This window comes from Oreochromis aureus, linkage group 23, assembly GCF_013358895.1.
Source record: "Oreochromis aureus strain Israel breed Guangdong linkage group 23, ZZ_aureus, whole genome shotgun sequence".
Taxonomy (NCBI): Eukaryota; Metazoa; Chordata; class Actinopteri; order Cichliformes; family Cichlidae; genus Oreochromis; species Oreochromis aureus.
In genome coordinates this window covers 7,085,208-7,110,351 of record NC_052963.1, presented here as the reverse complement: position 1 = coordinate 7,110,351, position 25,144 = coordinate 7,085,208, and the positions used below count along the sequence as shown (strand labels likewise).

Below are 25,144 nucleotides of genomic sequence, written 5' to 3'. Positions count from 1 at the left end.
CCACGTCAGCTCATGAGAGATACCATTCAGGGGGTTTCCCTAATTCACACCAAATACAAATGGGAGGGAAACGAGAAGACACATCATGTACCTTCAGTTTGTCTGTGTATTGCGTGTCTACGATAGTACCTAAGCATTACGGTTAAGAGTTGAATGATATTTTCGGTGGTTCTAGGCAGCCACCATTAGGAAATGTGTTATTTTTGTTACAATACCTCCTGAAAATAAAGTCTATTTATCTGTGAAGAGACAAAGATTTACAATAATACAGATGACTACATAGAAATTATGACAGATTTTAAATGATGTGAAAGAAATATAAATGAAAACATGTACAGTTCGTTTGGTTTTGAACACAGAACAAATGTATATGCGTCAGTATTGAGTTTGATTTTATATGTTTAACATTTTATTACATTGTAATGTGACTGCGATGGAGAAAAAAAAATATAAAGGAATATAAATTAATTTTTCCCAAAGGTGTCTCGCTTGTTCTTCCCAATGCCAGCTGACATATGGAGTTTTAATCCTCCTCAGAATCACTACACAAAGAGACGAATCAGGCTTCCCAACATTTTGTATTTTGTCAAAATCTCCTAACTACACAAATATTTTGACACGTCAGACACAATTTGCATAGTACCAATTTCTTTTACACTTCTAAAAACAGTAACCTTAAACAGCAATCCTTGATGGGATGCAATACAGATAGAGCATACATGTGGCATTTAAACACATGGATATGACATCTGCATTAAAAAAAAGTCATACCAGTGGCCTGAATTTAACTCAGTGCACAACTCGCTCTACTTCCTGAGCCACAGCTGCCCACATATGTTCACATTACATAAAGTTATCAGAAATAACTATATGTGCAATATGCAGAAGAGGGAACATCACATGGCAAACTTTACAAAAGTTAGGGTTTCACATTCTAAATAGTTAAAGTATGCAAGCAGCTCTGCACTAAGTGCAAGTTGTATGTTTTTATTCTGTAATGTGGTTATACTCAATAAATCCCTTGAAAAGTACAGAAAATATTTCACCCATTTCATTCCATATATAATCCATTTAATAAAGAAACAATAAACAAAACAACTGGGGCCTTTGGCTTGCATTAAATCTTACTAGAGAAACAAGATAGAAGTTTTTTATGTTATTAAATATTCATCTAGTGCTCTGGTGAGGAGGAGCAGTGTGTCCTGATGTTCTTTAACATTTTGGGGGGAAACAGGAAAGGATACAAGCACAAGAGTAACATTCCCACAAATGTGTCATATGGATCCATCCCTCAGTGGTTTGAGTCATGTTGTTGAATTTGCCAATAATAGGAGTGTTAAATATCAACAGGCTCATGCTGTGACCTTGAGCGGTGACAGTTTCTGATCCCTGCTAACAGGCGTGTGCTCTATCTAAATTCCTTGATCAGGACAGCAGACCTGTGGCTGCTCCCTCTGTGAGCATCAGATTAAATAAAACAGCCTTTGAAATTGCTATTCAAGTTTCAAACTACTACCCGAATTTGCGTTTGTACGGTTTCTAAAAAAAAAGAAAAAGAAAAAAAAGGCGTGCACAGCTAACCTATCTGATGCTAAAAATAACAATTATAGTTTTAATCTTGTAATACAAATCCCTGTGTAAGAAAAAAAAAACGTAAGTGCTGATTATTTCTTTGTGCATCTAACAGTCTTTGGTATCACTCATATACAGGAAGCGCAGATGGACCCTGACACACCCTCATGTAAAGTGAACAATTTGCATAGACACTACTGTGAGGAATTACCTGTAATTCTACAAATTATTATTGTTATTGTACCAATTCAGATTTAAAATTCAGGTTTTGGCAGACTTGGGTAACAGTGTAACAAACAAAACAGAACACCACATAAAGAAAACTGAATGTTAATCAAAATCAAAACTTTGTCACAACTGAGTTAAATGAGCTAGTGGCTCCCTCTGCTGATAAAATGTAACAGCACAACTTTAAACAACGTTCCCAAAGAAAAATGGAAAGAAAAGTAAGATAAATGAAAGTCATCTCTTAAATCAGTAGCTTGTGTCTCTTCTTTGAGAATATTAATAATAATAATATCAGTCTCACTGTTACCGTCTTCCCACCAAAGACTTCGCCAAGATTTCCCCAAAACATGATTTCACAGCTAATTAATCACCACTGGCTTCTTGTCACGTTCAAGTCCAAGGATTTTTAACAGCAGTAACATTATGGAGACTCAGTAACAACAACAAAATACAGCATTACCCACAGCTGTATTTATACCAGTGCACGACTCAACATAGGGGATCTGCAGACCTGAGGCCTGTATTATTAAGCCAGTTTTACACACCCGGGATGTCTTTTCATTATCTGGGTTCACTAAACCCGACCTCTGTAATCAGGCTTAGCAGTCACACAAACGTTGTTATCCACGGATTCCCAGTCTAGCTGTGAGCGGATTTTGGAACATAAGACCGATCACCAACGTGGACATGAAGCAGAGCGGCATATTTTACAATCATAACACCAGACAATTAAAGAGAGATTAAACATAATACAGGCTAAACTGTTAATACAGTAGGGAGTGTGTGTAATAAGAAAAGTGCCATGTTTAGTTATGGTATAAAAAGTCCACTCTTGGCCATTTGCTGCATGTCACTACCACTCTGTTTCCCAGCTTTCCTTTCTAGTCTGCACCGTCCCTGGAAAATGTGACTCCTGGATTGAGACCGTTGCCAGTGACCCAGTTCTCACCACCAGCAATGATCTTCCAAATTCAAATGGTTTGTCGACGTCGTCAGAAAGGGACTCTAACAGCGTGATCTGAAAGTAGTCACGCTGAAAGCTGTGTGAACATGCTTGACATTATAATCTTTAAAGGCGAAAAAAATGATCTCTGTTAAGGTTCTGAGTCTGTTCCCTGAACTCCGAGTAATCTGAACTCCCTCATATGTTTCTGTCTTTAACCTTTACGTGCTCCCAAGAGCAAAGCCTGGGGAGCAGCTGAAAGAGTAGCATGACATATTTATGTCTCATAACACAATCATGTAATAAACTGCACAATTGTACTCTCTTTGCATAATGATGGGGAGGTAACTGATAGGCCTACTAAATTACACAGATTGCATTTCCTTCCAGGCTTTAGTTGAAGCAGCTTCTTTTTGTTTGTTTTGTTTTGTTTTTTTTCTTTTAGCCTGGATTACATTTTTACATTCTTGTTTTGGGTTGCATTGTGGTCTGCTCTTGTTAAATGTGTGGTTCTAAACCCGTTTGCGACACAGTTGGTTTATTCCAACAAGGGGTCGTCGTCATCATCATCATAGTCGACCTGCAGCCTCCGGAAAGGCTGAGGCCCTGATTGGCGGCGAGTGCTCAGAGACCTGAACAAAACTGAGGAGGAGAAAGAAGAAAAAACAAATCATAGCTTGTTCATCTGATGGAAAGGCTGAGAAGATGTTGAGGGGTTCCACAGGGTTCCAATCTGGGTCCCCTTTTTCCCCCCCACATCAACACAATACAACAAGAAGACACATTATTCTTACTCACCAGTGATTGTAGTGAGTACCAGCAGGACACCCACCACCAGGCCAATAACCAGGGGAAGATCTACGCAGGCCTCAGCGGCCAACAGGCACCGAGCCTGGGTCAGGGTGCCATTGTTGGGCTGGGCGGGCACTGACAGCAGGCGGCACATGAGTGGATAAACATCCACAGTTTCTAAGCTGCTCAGCTGATAACCCTGACGGAAGCCAGGCCCAGTCGCTGCCAGGAAAGGGTGCATGCTGGGAAGAGCATTGTCATAGCCATGATCGCCCACTAAAAGTAAAAAGGAGTAAATAGGAGGATTACCAGGCATTAATATTGTAGGCAGTTAATTCATTGTGCTTTGGCTTTTGTCTTTTACTCTTAACATATCAAAAAAAAAAAAATTAAAAAAAATACATTCTAAAAAAAAAAAAAAAAAAGCACGTACGTCTCGGCAACTTGTCCCCCTTCTTCACTATGGTCCAGCCTTCGTCAGCAATCAGTATGATTGGCTGGATGCGCACATTGTTCTGGTAGTGCAGCCTATCAGGAATGGACTTCTTCAAGTATGCCGTCATGTTGGGGTGGCATTTACTCAGCGCTTTGAAGACAGCATCAGCTTGATCACCTGGACAGCAGACACATGGAAATTGCAACTGGGAGCTCAATGCACAGAATAACGGAGACACAAGTTTCATTATGTAATATGAGATGAGCTCAGCATGGTTACGTTGATTTGGGAAGAGTGCCGCCACAGGTGTGAGGTCCACCAGTGTGTAGTTGTCTTCAGGGAGGCACTTGTCCAGCCGTATGAGGTGCTCGGGTGAGCACTGGGCCATGCCGTGGTCACTCGTTATCACCACGTTGATGCGACCCCAGAGGCCGGTCCGATTCAGCTCAGACATCAGCAGGCCGATGTTGTCGTCAACCTGATCACACACAAGAAGACACAAATGTCTGCATCAAGTTAAAAAAAGACTTGCACCACTGGAACTAGTCTTTAATTTCATTTTAGTGGAGAGACAGAATATCAGAATATTGGTCTGGAGCTCCAGGCAAGATGTGGTGAGGATAATCAAGAGAAAGGTCTCGGATCAGTCCAAAACTACATGGGATGAGCTTGTTAATGATAACACACCAGCCTGTATTTGATTGAAATCTTGTTGTGCCTCTGCTCAGAGAAGCCACATGTACAGCTCCGTCTGAAGTTTACCAGTGAACATCTCACTGATTTAGAGAAGGACTGGGAGAAAGCCGTGGTTAGACAAAACCAAAATCAAGCTCTTTGGCATCGACTCAATCCGCCATGTTTAGAGTAAGAGAAATGTGACCCAATTAATACCAGCCCTACAGTAAAGCGCGGAAGTGGAAACATTATGGATTGGGTCTGTTTTTCTGCTGAGAGTGCAGGATGACTTCACTGCATCTAGGGTCCAATGAATGGGGCCATAAAAAGTGCATGAGTACCTCCTTCCCTCAGCCAGAACACTAAGGATGGGCCATGGATGGGTCTTCCAGCATGACAATGACCCAAAACACTACACCAAGGCCACAAAGGAGTGGCTAAAGAACCACATTAGGGTCATGGAGTGGCCTAGCCGGTCTCCAGACCTCAGTCGTGCTGCCACTTATAAAGTTAAAGCTAAAGCTTTAAGTTTATAAGTGGCAGCCAAGAAACCTAAAGGATTCAGAGGGTTTCTGGAAAGAGGAGTGGGCCAAACTCCCTCCTAATGTGTGTCCAAACATGGCGACCAATTACAAGAAACGTCTTACAGCTGTGCTTGCTAACAAGGGTTTCTCCTCCAATAATAACTCATTTTTCTGCTTGGGTAGCCAGTTATTTCACTCATGACATGCAAATCAGTTTATAACTTCAATGTATTAGGTTTCAGAATTTTTCTGCATTTTTGGCTGATATTTTGTCTCTGCATTAAAATGAAACGACCACAAAAATTACACTCTTCATTTGTTTTTAAGTGAGCAAACTTACAAATTCAACAGAGGACCCAGTAATTATTTCCTCCACTGTACATGCAGGTTTGCTGTAGCAGTATGACAACCTAGTAAGCTTGTTTGATCATTTAAATATAACCAAACGGCTGTACCTCCTTCAGCGCTTTGCCCATGGCGGTGGTGTTGTCAGGGCCGAACATGTGACCTGATTTGTCCGGCTCCTCCCAGTAGAGAGCTGCAAACTTCACTCCTTGTTCCTGGTGGGATTATAAAAATCATAAACAATGTCAAACCTTCCAGCTTTTCCAAATTAGACCATCTCCACAAAGCACCACAAATAGGAACGTAGAGACATGATATTTCAACCTTTTCATTTCCTAACAGCCAGTCTGTCACATTCCCCAGTCGTTCCCGGAATGTTACGTTGGGGTTGTAGGGAAAGAAGTGTGTAGGTGTGCGGTTCCTGATGGTCACGTCGGAGCCGGGCCACATCATGGCTGCAGTGCTGTAGCCGGAGCCCAGCGCGGTGATCCAGAGGGGCTCCGCCCCATTCCACCACATCGGGTCGGTGTCGTTTCTAAGGCTGAAGTGCTTTTTGCTGATGGGATCATACATGCTACTGGCCAGGATACCATGAGACTCTGCATAAAGCCCTGTAACCTGTGGAGATAATAATAATAAAAACAATAATATTATACTGTCCATTAGGGCTGGGCCATATCATACCGTTCACGGTAATACCGGTGTAATTTTGGGCAACGATAGGAAAATGAAATATCGCGATAGAATATGGGTAAAACGCGCATGCGCAGTGCCTATGTTCACATACGCACATGGCGGCGACGCAGAATGAGAAGAGCGAAATTGGATCGTTAAATGAAACGGATGAACCAGAATTGGTTTGTAAAAATGCTGCAACCTCAGTGGTGTGGAACTGGTTTAGCTTTCGTCCGTCAGATACACAACAAAGCACTATTTTTGGTAGAGCATGCTAGTGGGCCGTCGTTATTACCGTGTTTTTTGGAAAAAACTTAAAATCAATCCTTTGATTTTTCTGAAAATCGTCAGTGCCCCTTATAATCCCGTGTGCCTTATGTATGAATTCTGGTTGTGTTTACTGACCTCGAAACGATTTTATGTGGTACACGGCGCTCGAAAATCTGTCAAATGTTTCAGTACGACTTTGCTAAGCTACGAAGCCGCACTGCTTGATGGATTGTCGGAGCATTACGGCTATCGTAGGCAGGAGCCTCGCGGAGTGATACGTACTGTGCATCAACATAATATTACCGTATTGTGTGTGTATAACCTCTTTTTAAGTTTTGTGGATATTATACATGGTTATGCTGAGGATATGTCGGCCAATTTCCACTGGAAATGCCTTTTTGGTTAAACTGTCAGCGAGGAATTTGCACTGTTACATTTTTATATAACTTTAATGCACATAAAAAACAGCTGCTTGTTTAAGTGAAAATACATTGATGGGGTTTTTTGCACTAATAAAGTTGTGGAGTTGTAAAGTATTTTGTCTAGTGTCAATTATATCGTCAGTTATATCGTTATCGCAAATTTTCAAATGTATATCGTGATAAATATTTTTGGTCATATCGCCCTGCTCTACTGTCCATGTGATTTTGTTCTATTATCTATCTTTAAGGGACTTGATTAGTCAAGCATGAAAAACAGCTTCCAAAATGTTAAAAGGTGAATGCAATGATGAAAAGTCTGGGAACTCAATTAACTGAATTTTGATTTGATTTGAATGTCTGGCCCCAGCAGAATGCAAAGAGCTTGTTCCTAGAAGTGTATCATAATGCACTGTTTGGAAGTCTTTAGCAATAGGCCAAGTGGTATAAACCAAGAACAAATCATATGCAAAGAATGATGCGCAGCCAAGCAACACAACTGCACTGAAAATACAGTCCCCAGTTTAATTTAGCACTAGGTTTTTGTACAGCTCCGTACGTGGATCTGAAAGCAGTGTTATGCTTGCTTCACAGTGCAATAAAAACATTGTTGTCAATAAAAATAAATGAATAATCATGACAAATGGCCATCATCACAGTACTGATCAAAAATAATCGTGTAGCACTAATATCACACTTAGAAATGGGTTTTTTTTATATTTCTTTTAAAATCTGACAACAGTAATAAACTTCACAATTCACAATATCACATTTACAAGGCTTTTACAGGAAAATTGAAAATCTTGCATGATTTAAAAAAAAAATATATATATATAAAAGACCCAGTGAAACATTTTGCAGCTAATGACATTAATTAATAACTAAAATAATTATTAAAACAAGACCCAACCTGCATTCTTGCTGTTGGCCAGCTGGGGGCAACACATATGGTAGAATAATAGCCCTTTTAATTGTGTTCTTTATTTGCAATCAGAAAGGCAGGTTAAAAGGAGTTTACTCATCAGCTAATGACTTGTCAATCACAGGTGTTCAGCATCTCCCAACTCAAGTCACTATGTCCATCTTTTATATACAGTCTATGGTTCTGACCAAGTCAATTTTTTGGTGTAACTTTTCACTCTAGAGATACTCCAGCTCAACAAAAGCTCTGTTCTTTCTTTTTAATGCATGCTTACAGTCTAAATAAACAGGAGGAAATGACTAGTGAATCTGATGAAGCATGAAAGCAGTGAGGCTTTTGGTTTTTGTCTTGGAAATCCTGGGTGTTGTCGCCTCTGGGTTAAACGGTAGCGAAAGAAAGGCTGTGGGTTTTGAGGCAACGTGTTTTTCAGAGAAGAACCTGCTTATTTTTCTTGCATCAAATTCAAATGAAGGAAGCGTTTTCAGACCAGAATCAGACACAACTATCAGACAGATCATCATTCAAACACACGCACGCACACAAACAAAAGCAGGCTTACCAGGCTGTAATGGTTTGGAAACGTCTTGGTGATGAAGACATTAGTGAGCTGCTCCACCAGGACCCCCTGGCTGTACAGGAGCTTCAGGTTCGGCATGGGGAACCTCTTCAGGTAGTCAGCTCGAAACCCATCAAATGACACCAGCAGCAGCGGCAGCGGTTCCTGCTGGGTGGTGGTATTTTCTGTGGCCCAAACACCAACGCCACAAAGGAAAGCCAGCACCAATTTAAACGACATCCTGAAAATGTGTCAGACAAAAAACAGAAACCTGAAATACTCGAACCAAGCTGAGAGGGGTTTTAATTTCACATTGCTAAGCTAGAGGTTACAGTGTGCCAGACTGAAAACCCCGCCTGCAGGAGATTAATCAGCTTTCAGGGTAACAATACAAAAAGGGCTAAATAAATGAGACTGGATGTTCCGGGTATGATTTCCCTAGGTGTAAGTCTCACATAGACAAAGGAAATGACTATTCTCAAAATACCAGAATTATTCTTTGGCCCTTCACTTTTACTTTATAGAAAGTGAAACTTATAGTTGTTTGGTTTGCAGTGAAAGAAAGCCGGAAAACTCCAACCAGCTAAAAATACCACTCGACAGAAACTGTAAGAATCTTTTAACACGCTGTGACCACGGTCTAAACCAGGTTTAAGCTGGAAGGTTTGTTCTTCCTGCAGGTTTGCACATGGATAAACAGGATGTGTTTTGTACAAACAAAGTCAATAAGTGGCTCAAGTGACATAAGAGTAAGTCACAGTGGTGGAAGAACTAGCTTGAACAGAGGCTCAGAGTGAGCCAAGTGAGGGGTGAGGATTATTTCTGCATGTATACAGTTACATTGGTGGATGCTCATACTGGACAAGGCCAAATTTTTAATTAATGATGAGTAGAAGTGATCACTGAGAGTCAGAAGCTCAGGTTGTAGCCTGCCATAAGCTCTTCACTTTAGACAGTTTGTTTTGGGGGTTTTTGTAACCCAATTTTGGTCTGTATGACATCAATAAGAGCAGATACCACAAATAAGGCCATCTCTCACACAGGACCCCTAACCACCTGCTTCATCTGTTTAGGCACAGGTAACCATCAGAACATCGGCTTAAAGAACAGCTCGTTTCAGACAGAAGATAAACTGTCTGAAACAAGCTCAGAATCACAAAAACAAGGATTATTTTGAACTGTCACTCATGTGTTCAAGAATAACATGTTTTATATGGAAATTTGCCATTTAAAAAAAACAAAACCACTATTTGGGCACAAACAAATGAAAGCAGACAAAGGATTTTTCTTCACACACATCCTAACTATGCACATTCATGCAAAGGGCCTTGATACTCCACTAGATAAGTCACACAAACGGCTCCAGTTGATAAATGATGCTGATTCTAACCACTATCCTAACTGGGACCAGTTTCTCCAGCGCTTTCTTCCTATTCACGACGCAACTTTGCCGTTTACGTTTGACTTTCTTTTATCAGTGCATGGAGTAGTGTGGCAGAGAAAACACAATTAATGAGGTTATAAAAATAAAGTTATACCTTATTCATTAATTTAATTACTTATTTTAAAGACATTTTATTTTATTTATACACTACCTAGTTACATTTCATGCACGTGTTGGAGGAAGTACTGAAGTGACGCCAAGGACTTCCAGCGAAAAGCCATAGCTTTCACAGTACCAGTCTGATAAATAACCACAACAAGGAAGTCGCCGTTCTTAAAGGAAAGATATCGACACAGCTCTACTTATAACAAAGCGAATAAACACTGAAAACCATGCAAAAAAACTCTTATTTTCTTCTGGCAGGTTGGAAATGCAAAACGTGTTGGGTCACCCGACCAAGAAAATTTTTATTTTCACTTTCAGCAGGGGCGCCTGTTAGCAGTTCGTATACCAAGTTAGCTTGCTAATGTCACGGCGTTCCCACAACAACAGTTCGTTAAACACGTTACCTGCCCTGACAGAGCTGACGGATAATTGTGCTCCAAACAGCGCCTCTGAACACCTTTCCCCCCTATCTTCGCAGCAACATCACCGGTAGACTTTCACAAAAACACACAAACAAACGCTGCGGAGACGCTGTCAAGTTGGCTAATATCATTCTCACTCAGTTCTGGTGAGAAATTTCAAAATAAATCGCGACAAATATAAACGGCGACACAAAATAATGCAATTCTTTGGCGTCTGGTAGTTTCGTTTGCTATTTTAATGCCAACTTAATTGTTTTTTATAATCAATAAATGCTATATTTGCACAACTTGGTTTATTCATAGAGCGTTAAAATGTAGTGCTTTAATTTTGAAATAAACCTGTCGCTATTTGCTTTTGTTGTAGCAAACTTGACGTACCAGTCGATTGATGCCATGACCAGGGAAAAATTGCACATCTTCTCTTCTTTCGGCTGCTACCTATAAGGGTCGCTAAAGAGGAACATCTGCTTAGTGGTGTGCAATGCTGCAATTTTTGGTATCGATTTACTATCAGATATTGCAGATACCAACACAGATACCAATATTTTCAACTTATAAAGGCAGCTTATAATAATATAGATCAATCAAGTGGACCAATATGGCATTGCCATAATTTCTCCACTTGAAAAAATAAATCCTTTGGCCATCTTTCCTGCCCTTCCGACAACAATTCTGATTGCTAAAGTACCGAACGGGACAGGCAAATAAATAAATAAATAAATAAACATAAAGGCAGCTTATGTAGGAAAGAGTGGTGTGTCATGTTTATGAGATGAATCTGAACACATTTTATTGACCACTAAATTACTGTGATCTTGATTTTTTCAGAATAATTAGGTAACATGGTAACACAAGTTGATGGTGTTGTCACAGTAGAGAATTTCCTACAGATCACAAAGAAGAGTGGCCCAGGTTGTATGCAGTTTTTAGTAAAAAACAATTGAGATAATATTTTCCAACATGATGCCCCTCAAGGTAACATTTTAGCCTTGCGTTGGAATTTCCCTTGACATTTCTGATGATGGAAATTCCCTTTTTGGACCGTTAAACCCACAAAGAAAGCTGTGTAGATTTGTATGCACAATCTTGTGCATATCAGAGTGGAAAAAAGTAGGTTATACACCAGTTTTAGTGAGATGTGAGTTTAAAAGTTAAACCAAAAAAAGTGTAATCTGTCATTTAACAGGTGAAATTATGAGAGTTTATCGGATCCAGTTTACTTTTTTGTCCTGCAGGTTTCACCTAAAAAATTATCTGATATTAAATCTAAAACACACTTTTGCTTTAGGCAGCTGGGTAAAAAGTATTTTAAAATAAAGAATAAAAATCAATTTTTTTCTATCACCAATGTGATCCATAAGCTGAAAATTTGGCCTATTTAGCCTGGTGTGCAATGTGTCCTCAAGAAATTTAAGGAAACTAAATGGATGAGAAAAGGAGAAGTGGCAGACCTATAAATGTATCTACACCAAATGATGAGTTTCTGACAGTCATATCCTTAAGACCTAACAAATGCATCTGGCCCTGTACTTACTCTTCACTGAAGCCACATGAGAAATGTCTTCAGTAGAAGGGTGGCTGTCAAGAAGCCATTTTTGGCATCATGGTGATCTACACCGTAAAACAGAGTGGAGGCTCTGTCATGGTTACGGGCTCCTTTTTAACCAGCACCGTTGGGGATCTATCGATGGAATTATGAATACAGAACACGATCAACAGTGTTGGATCATGTAATACCATTTGGCTTGACAGTGATCCAGAGCAAACTGCCAATATAGTAAAAGCATATCAGGATAGAAAACATACAGTGGAACACTATCGGTCATGGATTGGCCTCCCCGGAGCACAGACCTCAACATTACTGAAGCAGAGTGAGATCATCATGACAGAGCACAGAAGAAAAAGAGGCCAACATCCTTAAAAGAACCTTGGAATGTCCTACAAGAAGCATTTAGAGTTATTCCCAAAGACTACTTAAGGAAATTAGATAATAAAAGCTAACATATGAGAGGTCAGGTTGTTTTGCGAAAATACAATTGGTGTCATGGTTTTGAGGTGGTTTAGGGTTCCTTCGTTGCCTTCCCAGTGTTTTTCCCTTCAGGTAGCCATGAGTGGATTGTCTGCCCAACGTTTGAGGCATCTCAGTTGCCACTCCTCACCAAGGACTAGCTCAAGACACAACTGTCTGTCAGACTGACATGGCAATCAAGATCGTGTAAGCTCACAGTGTGCTCAACAATTTAACCTGTGCTTATATCTTGCCTTCTCTGTTTTCAAAGTTGAGTCTTAAATATTGGGAAAGCATTCCCTGGGCTTTCCAAGCTGGTCTGCATCCTCCGAGAAAGGAACTGAGGAAACCAACATGCCATAGTCACCTGCCTGTCCAAATTCACATCTCTGATCTCTCTGTGGAGCCCTGTTCAGTCCATTCCTGTCCTACCACTGCCTCCCAAGAAGCATCAAAGAAGAACCAAATCCAATTAAGACACTCCATCCTCATAATAGCTCTAGCTTCCACTGACCTTTCTCTGCTTTCCTGACAGAACTGCTACTTGAACCGAGTCCTGAAAAAACCATGACGTTTGACCGCAGCATCAAGTCTTTGCTCCTTACTAAGAGAGCCTTGTGTTAATAGAATTTTTGAACTGCACTTTGTCACTTGTTGGGTCGTGCTTTAGAGTGTGAAACTTTTTTAGCCAACTTTGATTTATGGCAGGCAGTCATACAAAATATTAACTTCTAAGCTCTCTAGAATTCTACAAGCTCTTTCTGTCTTATATGCTGGATTTCCATGTGTGTCTACAAATGTTCTTTTAAACTTTGACCTGTGCTTCACTTGTGACAAAGCTATTATGACAAATTGTCCATGCTGATAACCCAACTGACAAAACATTTCTCTGTGCAATTTTACTTTATTTGTCTATCTGTCCCTACCTAGCTTTCTCCAAATCATAAAAAAATATAATAACCTCGACATTACCGTGGACATGTACAATCTGCCAAAACAGTTCTGCCACATCTGAAGTACAGTTTAGATATGTGTTCAGCTGACAAAGACACTGTGAACATAATTTTGGAACGATTGGACCCTCATATATATTTTTTAAACATGCTTATACTGTGTTTATAGACACTAAAACAGTAATAACATGCAGTATACTGACTTACTGCAGTTCCCCTTGGCCCAGCCTTTCGGCCATCCCTGTCCAAAGTCCTGATTGGGGTATCTTCTGATAAGATAGGCCCTGTTGCGATTGCCCTCACTCTGCTTTACACCTTGGCACGCTCCACCATCTCTGTTTGATTTCTCCAACCAGGATGGATCTTTCTGAGGGGAATGTGTACGAGAACCCAGAGCCGACCTACGAGAACCAGTCATCAGGCGAATATGAATTGCCCTACGAGGCCTCATACGAAGATCTTTCGCATCTGACTCCTGAGTATGAAAACGCCGAAGTGGCCTCGAGAAGAATACCAGCTCCTCCTTCGATCCCGGCGCCTGAGCCTCCCACAGAGGAGAGGCGAGGAAGCACGTCCTCTTCCTCATCCTCCTCATCGTCTTCATCATCTTCTTCTTCTCATGAGAAAGAAGAGCAGAAAGTGGAGCTGGAGAGTTCCAGTGGGGAGGAGGAGGTGGAGGAAGAAAAAGAAGAAAAAGAGGAAGAAGAAGAGGAGAACACAGAGGTAGAGCCGTTAAATGAGTTAAACTGGGAGATGGAGGTGGACAAATCACGCAGATCCTCATCCTCGTCATCATCTTCATCAGCCTCTGAGAAGGAAACAGCTAAGGAGAAGCCAGAGCCTGACGAAGATGGACCAAAGGTCATGCTCTTTGTTAAGGTAGGAAAGAGAAAGGCTCAGATCAGGTGAATGTAAAATATATTGTGGCTCTACAGGACACGCATGCACACACACACCCATCTTCTCTTTCTTTGAACTAACTTATAGCGTCCATAAATTTCAGTCATGATTAGGTTCATATCAGCGTGGTGTACAAGGTCGGTGACTATCTATAGTGTGTGAATTTATGTGGAATGTGATAAAGGCACATTTGAACCTTATGCCTCTTCAGTACAAACATCCTTCTATTAATAGGCCATAGTATTTAGTCATTTCTCTGCACATGTGCGCATGTGTGCTGGAGGGAGTTACTCTATTTCTAAATATAAGCTCAGCTGAACTGACGGGAATGTTCGGAGTCAGTGCAGGGATAGTCGGGGACGGTCCCTGTCAAATGACCACGTGAAGACTGGTATGTGCATGTGCGTTACGTATACAGTGAGCATGTGTCCGTTTCATCCGTCTATCGAGCTTATATTAGCGATAAGCATTCTAAATCCACACACAGACCTATTACACAATCAGCACATTCCACATTAAAGTCCACTATCACTCAAGTACACAGGGATCATAAATGTTACACATTGACACTAAAGCAGCACATAGCAATATAACCCAGAGGCCACTGCAGCAGAATCAGAGAGGCCGAAGTCTGCTGCAGGCAACAACAAAGAGCCCGCAAACTAATCCCAGGGTCTCCAAACTCTTTCATTGTGAATATCCTGTTTCATTTAAACTAATCCGTTTTGTGCCACTTTCTTTTAGACTCATTCTAAAACCTCTAAATTTTAACATGTCTGAAACACGTACCTCTGGTTAGATTCAGTTTTATAATCTTTTATTTCTTTTTATCTTTTGCCTGCAAAGCAGTTTGAATAAGCTCTAAGGGTGATAAGGTGCTGTCTAAATTACCTTGCACTTACGTTAGCCTAGCGTTATCTTAGGAACCAAACTTTAGTCACTAGATAGCTATACACATTTAATATACAGACAGAGCTAGCTAACTCTGGTTACTGTGTACACTGCTATACTCTACATTCACTTAAACCTGACTAGCTAGCATGAGTTGCTATGATTTGACAGCCAGTTCTAAAATTTCGGTACTGATTTCTAAAGAGCACCTTTATAAAGATAACATGATAAATGATTTATTCATTTTTTATTTGGGAAATTCTTGTGTTACAGACTTTAGCATACTAATACTACTAAAAATAAAAATAGAAGAAACTATTTTCAGTTGCTTTCTTATTCACAAGGGTCACCACAGTGAGTAGCTCCACATGTTTGATTTGGCTGATTTTTACACCACATGCCCTTCCTGACAGGGAAACTCCCTTGGGAAATAATAATAATGATAATAATAACAATAATTATAATATAGATGCTCATCTGTAATTAGCTATATTAAAGGCTACATCATTGCTTTGACAGAGCAGTGGAAGTATAACGAGATAAAGTTCTCTTTATCTTTTACCTCCTGGAACATGTCCACAGGTCGTTTGGAAAACTCTACATACTAATTACAACTGCTCATTTGGCAGGATAGTGTGAGGGTGTTTCCTTACTGATTTATTAGCCTGTATGATGTATAAACCATTTGCTGGTAACTTACTGTGAGAGACCAGTCATATAGTAAAGAACGTGATGCTTAGTGTAGAAATATACTCATATTTGTCTTTCTTTTGTCAGCTGTATATTATGATTGTATACACTTTATTATTTGTAGTAAAGTGCTTAAGTACCAACTCCTTACAGGGTTGCCACTTAGCAAAATGTTCAAAACAGGATACACTGGTGTGACAAAAGTTCTGAATGTAAAAAGACTTTAGTTTGAAAACAAAATCTGAAATATGCCAAAAACCATTATTGTAAAAATAGGTTAAATGGGTTAAAAGATACATCTGGTGTTATTCCATAGTTTAGGCTGCACTTCTTAGTTCTATAGATATATCAAATGAGAAATAATTTTTTGTATGTTTTTCATTTTACACTGCTGCCTAAAAGTATCCTCATAGCACCACCGTGCTTCATTTTAGGGATGGTATTGGCCAGGTGATGAGCAGTGCCTAGTTTCCTCCAGACATGACTTTTGGCATTTAGTCCAAAGAGTTCAGTCTTTTCTATGACAGTCCTTCAGGTGCCTTTTGGCAAACTCTAGGCGGGCTGTCATGTGCCTTTTACCAAGAAGTCTCACCATCTGCCATCAGGCCTGGTTGGGGGAGTCCAGCAGATATGGCTGTCCTCCTGGAAGTTTCTCCTCTCTCTCCACCCAGAAACCCTGGAGCTTTGTCAGAATGATTACCAGGTTAATTTCCCTTATCAAGGCCCTTCTAGTCCGATTGCTCAGATTGGTCAGGCTGCCAGCTCTAGAAAGAGTCCTGGAGGACTCCTCCATAGAATTTGTATATGTAGTATAAAAATGTATGTAAGTTAATGTTAAAACCTTTCTACTATTAGGTGCTATTAATGTGAATTATGTTTTTTTTTTTCTCAAATAAAGAGTCTAAATACTTGCTTCACTACTTTGCAAATCATGTCTTCACAAGACTTAGGTTTCTTCCTGCTGAACAGGAGTTTTTCCTTCCCACTGTTGCTTGTTCATAGGGGGTCAAACGATTGTTGGGGTTTTCTATGTGTGCAGTCCCACTGTAATGTAATATCATCTGTATTAAAGGGCTATATCACAGGGCAAAAAATAATTTATGCCTACTGTTTTCTACATCAACTTTGTACACTGTATTTAGTTACCATGTTTCTTGTTCCTGATCCCCTTTAAAACATCTTGGTCACAGGGATGAACAGCACTGATATAGGGTGCAAAACAAACATCAAATACAGTCCATGCACTGTGTGAGAAGCCCTCTGAAGGTTTGACATCACCTTGCTGCCATGCTGACACAGACACCATGGGACCTATGGGTGGTGATGAGTCTGAGACGGTAACAATGACTCGTGGTGATTCAGAATCACCCAGCTGTTGTCCATCAAAGCTGTAAGAGGTGCGAGGGGCCAGGGCACCCCTGCTCTGCCCTTTCCCTACTAACTGTATTAGTACTTTCACCAACACCCCCACCCCTCCACAGTGGGGTTATTTTTGCTCGGCAATCTCACGCCCCCACGGCTAAAAGCTCAGGTAGAAAACTGAACCCAAACACACACACCACCCCCTCCACCTTCTTTCCCTCTCTCTCTCTTCGTCACTCGTCCTCAGCTGACACTCTGACAGAGCTGCTGTGGGACTGAGCTGACTTTACCTAATGGAGAGGGGGATCTGCTGAAAGCTGAGCTGGCTCACTAACATATACACACAAACAAATACAACTGCACTGTGGAAATAAAACACACAAACAAAGCAGGTCTTTTTTGACCATGACGGATACTGCCGCAGAGGAGGACAAGGACCCTGATATTGAGCTGTTTGTCAAGGTGGGGGTCCAAATGTGTGCATTTTGGTGTGTGTACATCACAAACTAACATCGAACTAACATTCGATCATTTCTTGTCTCACTTCTGAATCTAATGTCATAGCACATTTGCATATGTTTGCATGCTGTCGATAATGTTTTTCGTTTTTTGTATGACAAGTAACATTTAAGTTCAGTATGCACACATTTTTACCACCTAAATAACGACTGTGTTTGGTAGGGTAGGGGGGTCGGCGGCTCCTTCAAGTGTGTGCATGCCATGTTGTTGTTGTAGCGTGCTGATTTTCCGTGTGTTAACCTGACACCCACGTGCACAAACAATCTCTCTTTTGCTCTCTCCCACTGAATTATTACTGGGGTCCTTTCAGTATTGAGAGCAGCAGCTTTTAATAGCTGAAGGTTAAGCCACAATATCTGTTGGCATGCGGCGTAATATGCTAATGCATAACATGTATCCTTGCTACACATACTAAGTAATATACCTTCTGCCAGAAACCCCTTAACCGTCTGAGATCAAAGTTGTCGACCACTATAAACCCTAACCATAACTCTAAAAGTAACCAATCAGAATATTTACATTTTACAGTCCTCACAATTAGCAGTCATGGAAATTAATTATGAATTATTAAACTATTAATGAATTTGGGTCATCCTACCTAACAGAAATAAAAATATTTTAGTGTTTTTTCCAAAAAAGTCTGTTTTTCTATTCTTCAGAATAAGAGTCATTACTAGTGATGACTAGATGACTCAAAGGCAAATTCCTCCCACTTTACAAGTTACTGACATATCTGTAAAGAAGACATTCATTTCCTTTCTGATATGAGACCATAGTATGAATGTATATCCTTTCAAGTAGTTTTCATTGTTACTTTACTTTTTTTTCATTCCTTTATTTCATTTTTGCTAACACTTGAACACATTTGCAAAGTTAAAAATAATAGAAAAAAGGAGACATTAGCTAGCCATGTAAGCTAGCACAGCTCTCATCATCTCCAGTCCACAAATTAGCATATTCATCTCATTTGTTTGAATTAAGCAAAGTGTCATTGTTTCTTAATTTTGTTTGATTAGTTTCTATCCAAACTGAGTCTCTAACAGAGCCAGGCAAACTGTTTTCCTTATTTCTGGTCTTTATGCTAAAATTAACTGACTGGCTAACTGGTAAACTTTAAGCAAACTGGTTTAACTTTTAGCTCGTTCTTGAGTCTGTTAGTGGATTTATGGGCTCACTCCTGATATCAGTTTTTTTAAATTAAAACATTCTGATATATATACACACATATATATATATATATTAGTGCTGTCAGCGTAAATCTCGTTAAAATGACGTTAATGCCATAACCGCACTAACATGTCAAATCTCCGTTAGCGAGTTAACGCGGAGGGGCTGTGGGGCTGCACAGCGTCAACGCATTAACGCGGTTAGCTCATTAACGCGGTTAGCTCATTAACGTGTTAGCGCGATCTGTGTTAACTCGCTAACGGAGATTTGCTGCGTTAATGCGGTTATGGCATTAACATCATTTTAACGAGATTTTATTTTTTATATTGCGGTTTTGCAGAAACATGGCTATTGACCACTTGGCGTTAACTTTAACTGCCGTTAATCATTTTTGGTGACAATCGCGGTGCTGCTATAGGATCAGTTGAATAAGACCCATTTGGCAACCACCAGTCGTGAGGAAAAAATGAATATTCCCAAACTGGCTGTGAGTGTTCTCTGCAGCAGCTGAGAAATTTACCACTAAAGTCCCAGTTAGGCAAGTCTACATACTGGTCAGTACTCTCTGGCAACCACCTGTCGCTAAGGAAAAATTTAGTTCCCAATCAGTTGGCATAAGCATATTGACTGCTACAGTCGTAGTTTGAAGAGATGCGTTGGACTTGTCTACAAATATTGGCCAACTGCTCTCTGAGCTGTAGTGAAACTATAAAAACTGTGACACAAACTGGAAATGGGGACTGTTTGCCTTCAAAGTAAAAGTTGCCCTTTGAAACATGCTGGCTGAGGCATAACTTTTACTTTGAAGGTGAACCTTTTTAACTTTGCTGGCTGCAGCAATCAACAAGGGCAGGAAGAGAATCCTTTTTGTTACTTTCCTGCTGATTTTGATAGAAGAAGAGGTTGGATTGGAGAAGTGAATCTGAAACAATGTAGCTTACAGTATACAGTCAATGCATTGAGCTTTTAATTACCAATTACCACAAATCACATGCAAATATGATTTAATTGGTATATAAGGCAGGTTCTTCACATTGCAACAAATTCAAATGTATATATTATGCAACATTCAGTGTTTCAGTGTCTTCTGTACTATACCTGAATGGATGGCAACAGCAATGAGAAAATTCTTGAAACACTATAAGCTTTATACAGTTGGTATTTTTGGCCAAAATAGGTTTTAGTCTCTTAAAATGTGATTGAAAATGTTTTAGGTGAAGTATGAGTGTTTCCTTGGCTCGACAGTGAGCCCTGTTGTATGATTTGATACACACTGCTGCAGTAGGTAGGGACCAGAAGTCCAAACAGGCAGTGAAGCATGTAATGGAAGCAGCGTGGATTATTCATGTTGGACCTGGTGTCTCGTTACAGTGTCCTGTTGCAGCTTTGCATTGACGCACACACTGAAGAACACATGTACACAAACATACATGCTTTCTATTTCGATAATATACACACGAGCCCAACTGCAAAACCCCTGCTTCACACTATAAAGCACTGATTCTTCGTCTTTCATTGTGCCAGTGAGCTGATTGATTGATAGCTCATCGGGACTGTGTGCATTGTGTGCAAGTGTGTGAATCAGTGTATGTGTGTCAGTGTATTCTTGCATGCATTAGAAGAAGAGTAAGCCAGGATTCATCTCTATGCATTACAAATGCACATTCTGTTTTGTACTCAGCTCTAAACTATATTACAGGCTGGGAGTGATGGTGAGAGCATTGGAAACTGTCCTTTCTCCCAGCGCCTCTTCATGATCCTGTGGCTGAAAGGTGTTGTCTTCAACGTCACCACTGTTGACCTAAAGAGGTAATAACTAAATGTTATTGCGTTAAATGATAACACAGTGTTGTGCTGTCAAGTTACAGTTCACAATCAAGCCATTTACATATTGTAAAGTATATAAAATATCTCAACTGGTGTTTTGTTTTTTGGGTTGGGTTTTTTTGGTGCCTGTTTTCATATGAGCACCAAAATTCATGTAAATTCTTTTCTGAGTTGCACTCCTTGTAAAATAAATAAAATAATAAATAAATAAATAAATAAAATTAATAGACACACAATGTAATGCAAATAAAGTTTTGTCACAATATTAGTATTACGTTTAGATCTGTATTTTCAGCAGCACAGTTGTAGGAACAGGAATTCTATCTGTTTAGCTCTTTGTTCCAGTAATTCTCTTTTACCAAGAGGTCAAAATTTCGCCTTGTTTAACCCATAGATTGCATGTAACAGATGGATGCAGCTTTTAGAGCCTTCGGGTTGCCATTTTTAAAAACACAATTGGACGAGAGGGTAGCCTGTGGGAATTAAAAACTAACATTTCACTTGTTAGCTTGCTTGCTAAGGGATATGATGCTAATTTTGGCTAGCAAGCAAACTAGCCATAGAATATGTCTATGGGTAGGTGTCTCTATCGTTCAAAACAGCCACAGCCTTAATCATGCTTACTTTTAAGCCTTAATACAGTTTACCATACAGTTATCATACAGTGTTGTGCAAAAGTCTTGAGCCTCCCTTCATTTCTTTATGTTTTGCTAGGAAAATGGGAACTAGAGCTGTGGCCAAATTCAGAGGCTGCCTCCTCCTGGGGCCACATTTGTAGGCCGATTACGTCACAGCGACACAACGAAAGCTGTCCAAATTCGTAGACTCCTCCAAATGCGGCCAACAAATGCGTCCTCCTTTTCACCAGATTTGAAGCATGGGTCTTCGTGGCCCAACCTATCCCAGAATTCATAGCGTGGCCCAGCCATTTCCAGTTTCCAACAATGGCGGCAGCTACTTAGTTTTAATATTACTCTTATTACTCTTTCTGGGTCACAAAATAAACTTTTAAGATATTTTCAGGCAAGAATGTAACTGTGTTCAAATATCTGCTCTGTTTATCAAGATATCACATATTTGCAAAAGACGTCTGTTACCCACCAGCTTGATAGCTAGCCAGCTCGCCAGAGCCGGCGAGAGCACCGGACTCCCGGCACATCATTTTCAGACCCCTCGCAGTCTTTTGCAACTCAGGTTAAACATGATATATAAGTCCCTTAGATAACTTAGACAGACGTGTGAGATGGCTGACAATTTACGCCAGTGTCCTGTTACATTTTAGATAGCAAGGACCAGACGGCTGAGTTTATTAAACTCCACCAAGACAGCTGGTGACGCAAATCTGAAGGCTAGACCGTCCTATTTCACAGCCGCTCACTTCCAGCCTACCCAGCCTTCGGAGGACCCGGCCCATGTAGACCACGAAAGCCGGGTCCTCAGGAGGATGCAGCCTCTGAATTTGGACACAGCTTAGATGTAGCAATTTATTGAAACATGCAAACATACAAGGAAATATATTTCTGTGAAGGTTCTCAGTCATCCAGGTCATCGTAGTCAAAGGAGTTTGCAAAGAAAAGCGTCTGGACTTCTTTGAGTTGCTTGAAGACGTTTCACCTCTCATCCGAGAAGCTTCTTCAGTTCTAAGGTCAAATGGCCGAGAGTCCCAGATTTAAACCCAGTGGGAGTTTCCCCCCAAGGAGGGACAAAGGACCCCCTGGTGATCCTCTAATCACATGCGCCAAGGTGTGAAAGCGGGTGTGGGACCTAATCAGCCAGGGTTTTGGGTGAGCTCCCCAGACGCCTTAACGCCCACTCACATCCTGGGCCATCTGACCTCAGGAAATCACATGATAGGGTGGGGCCAGGTTTCACAATGAGCTCACCCGAAACCCTGGCTGATTAGGTCCCACACCCGCTTTCACACCTTGGCGCATGTGATTAGAGGATCACCAGGGGGTCCTTTGTCCCTCCTTGGGGGGATACTCCCGCTGGGTTTAAATCTGGGACTCTCGGCCACTTGACCTTAGAACTGAAGAAGCTTCTCGGATGAGAGGTGAAACGTCTTCAAGCAACTCAAAGAAGTCCAGACGCTTTTCTTTGCAAACTCCTTTGACAAGGAAATATATTACATTGTATATTTTCTAATGTGATCTTTTTAACATTCTTGCGTAAGCTTTCTTCAGATTTCTTTAAGCAGTCTTTGAGAATAGTTCTTAGTACTGCGAATCGAAATAGCCATAAAACAAACATTGTTAAATAAGAAAAACAAAAAAAAATTGATATTGTTTGCAGTATTACACAAACCTACATACTTAACATTTTCTTTTATTGACAAAAGTTAAAAATAGATTTCAGAGGTCTGTTTAATTACGCTCTGGCTCCAAGTGCTGCTCTGAGATATACGTGACGGTAATAAACAAAGTCTCTGAGGGTCGCAATTAAACTTTAAGAGCCTCATTACTACGTTATCAGTGTTATTACATATTTGACATATTTATTGAAGAGGGTGTAAAAATGATTCCACTCTAATCAGGAAACCAGCTGATCTTCACAACCTGGCCCCCGGGACACATCCACCCTTCCTCACCTTCGAAGGGGAAGTTTACTCTGATGTCAACAAAATAGAGGAATTCCTGGAGGAAAAGCTGGCTCCACCAAAGTAGGTCTCACACACAAGCAGACAAAATAGATTGGTAAATAGGCCAGGTAACAACAACAATGTTCTGCTGTTTTGTCAGGTACCCCAAACTTGCAGCAAAGAATCGTGAATCCAACACAGCAGGAAATGACATATTTGCCAGATTTTCAGCTTTTGTCAAAAATACAAAACCGGATAAAAATCAAGGTGAGCATGCAGCATCCAGGATATATGTCTATAATTGGGTTTAACTGGGTCTTTTAAAATCCTGTGGTGATGCTTCCTGTGTGTTTTAGCTTTAGAGGCCAATCTAAACAAGGCCCTGGCTAAGCTGGACGAGTACCTGATTAGTCCTCTCCCTGATGAGGCAGACGAGGGAGAATCCACCCGCAAGTTCCTGGACGGAAATGAACTGACACTTGCTGACTGCAACCTTCTACCAAAGCTTCATGTCGTTAAGGTAACCTCCACCTGAGTGGTTTCTTTGTCTTTGGCTACTTGAATCTTTTAAATTTGACTTTTAGCAGTGTCAAAATAACTTGCGCTTTTGCAGGTGGTTGCAAAGAAATACAGAAACTATGACATCCCGTCAGAGTTCAGAGGTTTGTGGCGGTACCTTGGAAATGCTTACAAACAGGACGAGTTCATCAACACCTGTGCAGCTGATGTGGAAATCGAGCTAGCCTATAAGGATGTCGCCAGGAGGCTGGGGAAATGAATGCATCACAAGCACTCAAGAACCTTTTTATCTTTTATTGAGAAATATCTAATAAATCACTTCTTTTTTTTTTGGAAAACCATTACATACGCTTTTGGCACAGTATGTGTCACTTGTAATAGTAATATAGTAAATATGTTTAACTGTAGCACACTGGTATGATGTTTCAGAGAAGGTGCTAAAAATCATGAATCGTGTTTGTAATGGTATTGTGTAGCAGCAGATGTCTGACGCATCAAACGATGCTTGCAAACTAAAGAGGCTGAAAATTGTTTCATAATGATTATACTACAGTCATTTTTCAAAAAAGATTCAATGAGGAAAAATGTATGAAGTTTGCAGCTCAGTGTTTAGTCATAGTAAATCCCTTCCTTAAGCAACAACTGTCCAGTCATCAGTGATTAATGAACTGACAGCAGGTGAACTAAGTAAAATCACCTGGGGAGTGTAGTTCACACTACATTCAAACATAAAGATCAAACTGACAATGTACAAATAGGAAAAAACTGTAGCATTAAAATCAAATGCCAGCAAAAAAATTTTTTAAAAAGAAAGACAAACAAAAAACATTCCGTTAAATTTAGCGCAAATTAAAAAAAATCCCTTTTTGTTCACAGGTCATGCAAATATAACACACCCTACTATTCATAGTCAGAGTTTTGTGGTGGTATTGTACCAAGCAACATTACATCATTAGCCTCTGGAAACACTATGTGTTAATAAACACTAATAATTAAATAAGTAGTAATAGCTGACACCTGGCATATTCAATTTTACTTTTACAACTTCATATTAAACATATTAAAAACTACGATAGGCAGATATTTTCACAGCTGGGAAACCTTTTAAATCACAAAACCGTCCCAGTGTTCTTTTATGGTTTACATGGGTCAGATTCTCTGCAAATATTCGTCATTCTTTTAGCCTTTCTTGAGTAAATAAACAAATAATAATAAAATAATAATAATTATAGAATAATAATAAAATAAATAAACTCCTGTATTTGTTGGAGTTTTATTTTTGCTTTAACTTTGGCCAAGTTAGCCTTAATTTGCTAATTGGCTAGCTTTTTCCTCAAGGCTCATAGACAGGGGCGCCTCCGAGGGGGGGCCACTGGAGGGGGGTGGGGGTGGGGGGGTGTTA

General features: G+C 40.2%; 2 protein-coding genes across 3 annotated transcripts; one reads left to right on the top strand and one right to left on the bottom strand.

The window, feature by feature from the left end:
* Nucleotides 1–386: 386 nt before the first annotated feature.
* On the bottom strand, nucleotides 387–10,481 carry enpp4 (ectonucleotide pyrophosphatase/phosphodiesterase 4). Its single transcript, XM_031757804.2, has 8 exons — nucleotides 10,311–10,481; nucleotides 8,361–8,598; nucleotides 5,840–6,133; nucleotides 5,626–5,730; nucleotides 4,251–4,449; nucleotides 3,969–4,148; nucleotides 3,542–3,811; nucleotides 387–3,385 (listed from the first exon to the last, which is right to left on the bottom strand). Exons 2-8 carry the CDS (start codon nucleotides 8,595–8,597, stop codon nucleotides 3,282–3,284), a joined length of 1,389 nt encoding a protein of 462 aa, XP_031613664.1. The 5' UTR covers nucleotide 8,598; nucleotides 10,311–10,481; the 3' UTR covers nucleotides 387–3,281.
* A 3,131-nt stretch (nucleotides 10,482–13,612) lies between these two features.
* clic5a (chloride intracellular channel 5a) lies at nucleotides 13,613–25,093 on the top strand. Of its 2 annotated transcripts, none has more exons than XM_039606560.1 (6): nucleotides 13,613–14,168; nucleotides 20,518–20,627; nucleotides 23,179–23,304; nucleotides 23,384–23,490; nucleotides 23,580–23,743; nucleotides 23,837–25,093. In XM_039606560.1, exons 1-6 carry the CDS (start codon nucleotides 13,647–13,649, stop codon nucleotides 23,999–24,001), a joined length of 1,194 nt encoding a protein of 397 aa, XP_039462494.1. In that variant the 5' UTR covers nucleotides 13,613–13,646; the 3' UTR covers nucleotides 24,002–25,093. The 2 variants fall into 2 exon arrangements, with proteins under 2 accessions (XP_039462494.1, XP_039462495.1); XM_039606561.1 differs by lacking the exon at nucleotides 13,613–14,168 and adding an exon at nucleotides 17,439–17,594.
* Nucleotides 25,094–25,144: the final 51 nt, after the last annotated feature.